The 3,059-nt window shown below is 54.2% G+C and overlaps 1 protein-coding gene across 1 annotated transcript in view; it reads left to right on the top strand.

Annotated features, from left to right (window-relative positions):
- The window catches only part of CKMT1B (creatine kinase, mitochondrial 1B), a 28,303-nt gene that overhangs the window by 12,434 nt on the left and 12,810 nt on the right, over window positions 1–3,059 (top strand). The window contains exon 3 of the mRNA XM_075069079.1: window positions 822–917. Coding sequence (XP_074925180.1) covers window positions 822–917 — 96 coding nt within the window. The remainder of the gene's footprint in view (window positions 1–821; window positions 918–3,059) is intronic.

The following is a 3,059-nucleotide window of genomic DNA, read 5'->3' as shown; positions in this document are numbered from 1 at the left end:
CCCCCCGCCACTGCGCAGGCCCCTGCATTCTAACCTCATAAACCCCCCGCCACTGCGCAGGGCCTCTGCACTCTAACCCCATAAACCCCCCGCCACTGCGCAGGGCCTCTGCACTCTAACCCCATAAACCCCCCGCCACTGCGCAGGGCCTGTGCACTCTAACTCCATAAACCCCCCGCCACTGCGCAAGGCCCCTGCACTCTAACCCCATAAACCCTTCACCACTGCCAGGGCCCCTGCACTCTAACCCTATAACCCCCCATTGGCGGTGGTGCAGCACTGGACGGGTGGGAAGGCGCATTTGGACTCCAGGGGTTGCAGTGTTTTGGCTGCTCAGTGGGGAAGAGGGAGCATGGCTTGATTTGGGACGTTATTGGGGGTAGCTGGGATGACCAGTGTTTTGCTGCCACATCCTCATTTCTGTCCCAGGCAGAGTCGTTGCTGCACCATCTCTGAACTCCCCTGGCCTGCCTGTGCCCTGTGCATTAGCCCTGTCACTCCCACTGAGCAGTTCCTTCTTGTCCCTGCTCTGCAATCCCTATCTCCACTGGTCTCTCCCTGGGAAGAGCTGCAATGCCTGTGAGGCCCACGTGCCCGTTGGGTGAAGGGAAGGTCGACATTACGAGATGCACTGGACACTGCATGGAAGATCCCCTAGGCAGCACCCAGGCTGCAGGACAGCACTGCAGGGACAGGACATCTCCCCTTTCCCTGCGCTGCTGGGCTGGGCACAGAATGGGGAGCAGGCCCTGTCCTCCAGCAGGCAGATGGCCCCCTGCTCCCCATGACTCCTCTCTAATCCCTGCCTGTTGCCATTCCAGGTGTTCGCAGACCTGTTTGACCCTGTGATTCAGGAGAGACACAATGGTTACAACCCACGGACCATGAAACACCCCACGGACCTGGATGCCAGTAAGGTGCGTAACATCCTGAGGTCACACGGTGTGGCCTTAAGAGCATCCTAGTGCCACCAGTGTCAGGCAGTGATTCCAGCTGGACTGACCACTGCAGTGTCCCCAACTCCCTTATGTCCTAACCTGTATCTAATAGAGTTGTGTCCGTGTCCTTGGAAAACCAGTAACATGCTGAGCAACAGTAGTCTTGCATGGAGCATGTACCATAAATGCCCAAGGCATGTGCAAATGGCAAGGAAGTCTGGCACTACGATATGGTTCAAGCAGACAGGCCTGGGCAGTGGGTAAACAGGTGTTTGCCAGACAGGAAAGTCTGACCCCTCCCTCCAGGTTCAATCACAATTAACTATCACTGTCAAGTGGCTGTTCTGTGGCCTATCAGAGGCTCCAGGAACAGATCAATTTGCATTGTAGAAAGCAGCAGTGAGAAGAAACCAGCATGGAGTCGTGCACGCCGCGTGCACGTTCGTCGGAAGATTTTTACCCTAGCAACACTCGGTGGGTTGGCTGGGTCGTCCTGTGGAGTGGCGCCGCTATGGCGCTGGATTTATACCCCTGCCGACCCAACAGCCCTTCAGTTCCTTCTTGACGACTACTCTGACAGAGGGGAAGGAGGGCGGGTTTGGAATGGATATGAGCAACAGGCACCTTTCCCACAGCTGGGGCACAGGACCCTGAGAGGGGCCAGTTCAGTAATTCACTGGGCCGGCAAAGAGCCCCCAGTGATCACTCTCTGAAGAAGACAAAGGAATTGAGCACATTGAACTGTGTGGGAGCCCCTGCCCTGGGGCGGGCAGCCTCTTGCTGGAAGGATGTGTGGTAAAAATCTAACCTTGAATTAAGGCTGGAGTGGTGGTAAGTCTGTCACTATAGTGTGTTTTATTTGCTTGTAGCCATTTCTGATTTTATCCCTTACACTGGAACTCACTGACATTGTGATTAAATACACGTTTACTTGGAGTCTACGCCAGCCCATTGCTGTGTTTGACCTGATGTGCTTGTTAGGGTCAGTTACAGCAACAAGCTGCTGGGCTTTTGTCTCATTAACAGACCAACGAAGCTTATTACTCCTCTAAACGTTCCCGGGGAGGCTGGACATGTCAGGGCAGATGGTTTGGGGGAAATTCAGGACTGGGGTGAGGTGGGGTCACTTGGTGAACAGTCACCAAGGCTGGTGGAGACCAGAGTGTGCTGGAGTCAGGGTTGCTGAGCCCAGGCTGTGTGGGCTTGTCTGCTGGCCGGGAGCTACAGCAGCAGAGCAGTTTACGGGGTTACAGGACAAGCGGTGAGACAACCTCTCACTGGTCTGAGTTGTACCCCAAGCTGTCATCGTTTCGTAGTCAAACAAGATTTGCACCCAGTTTGTTGTGTGGGCTGAAGTTTTACACTCTAAGCGCTGGTAAAACCATATAGGTGATTCTCAAGTGCTCAGGCTGGGAGCAGTCACAGAAAAGTTACAGGGTTACGATGTCTATTTTGGGCATGAAAACTATAGAACAAAGGACGTTTACAATGAACGCTGGTGAAACCGTTGCGTAGCTGGAGCTGGCTATGTTCGGAAAGGAGCAAAGAGCCCTAAGAAGAGATGCTGAGAAAGCAGCACAAAAATAGCAGAAACGGGAATCAGAACAAAGGGAGGGCGGGAGTGTGTGAACACCAACCATGGAGCCAAAGAGCAGCAGCAGCAGCTGTGCACCAGTGAGCCCTGGAGCCACCGAAAAAGGAGCACTGGCAAAAGAGGCGACTGCACAGCCTGGACATGGGGGAAGCTGTGGACAGAGCTCACAGGTGCTCTCTCTCCCCAAGGAGCACCCAGCTGCAAGGTTCGTAAGGCCCAATGTTCACTAGCAGCCACTTGGGGCAGCTTTATATGTTCTTAACAGAGCAGAAGTTTCACAAGCATTGAACTATGGGGAAAAGATGGCTACTCACCTTTGTAACTGTTGTTCTTCAAGATGTGTTGTTCATATCCATTCCAGTTAGGTGTGCGCGCGCTGCGTGCACGTTCGTCGGAAGATTTTTACCCTAGCAATACTCGGTGGGTCAGCTGGGTCGCCCCCTGGAGTGGTGCCGCTATGGCGCCGGATATATACCCCTGCCGACCCATCAGCCCTTCAGTTCCTTCTTGCCGGCTACTCCGACAGT

Source organism: Chelonoidis abingdonii, chromosome 9, assembly GCF_003597395.2.
Source record: "Chelonoidis abingdonii isolate Lonesome George chromosome 9, CheloAbing_2.0, whole genome shotgun sequence".
Classification (NCBI taxonomy): Eukaryota; Metazoa; Chordata; order Testudines; family Testudinidae; genus Chelonoidis; species Chelonoidis abingdonii.
This window is presented reverse-complemented; position numbering and strand designations above follow the sequence as displayed.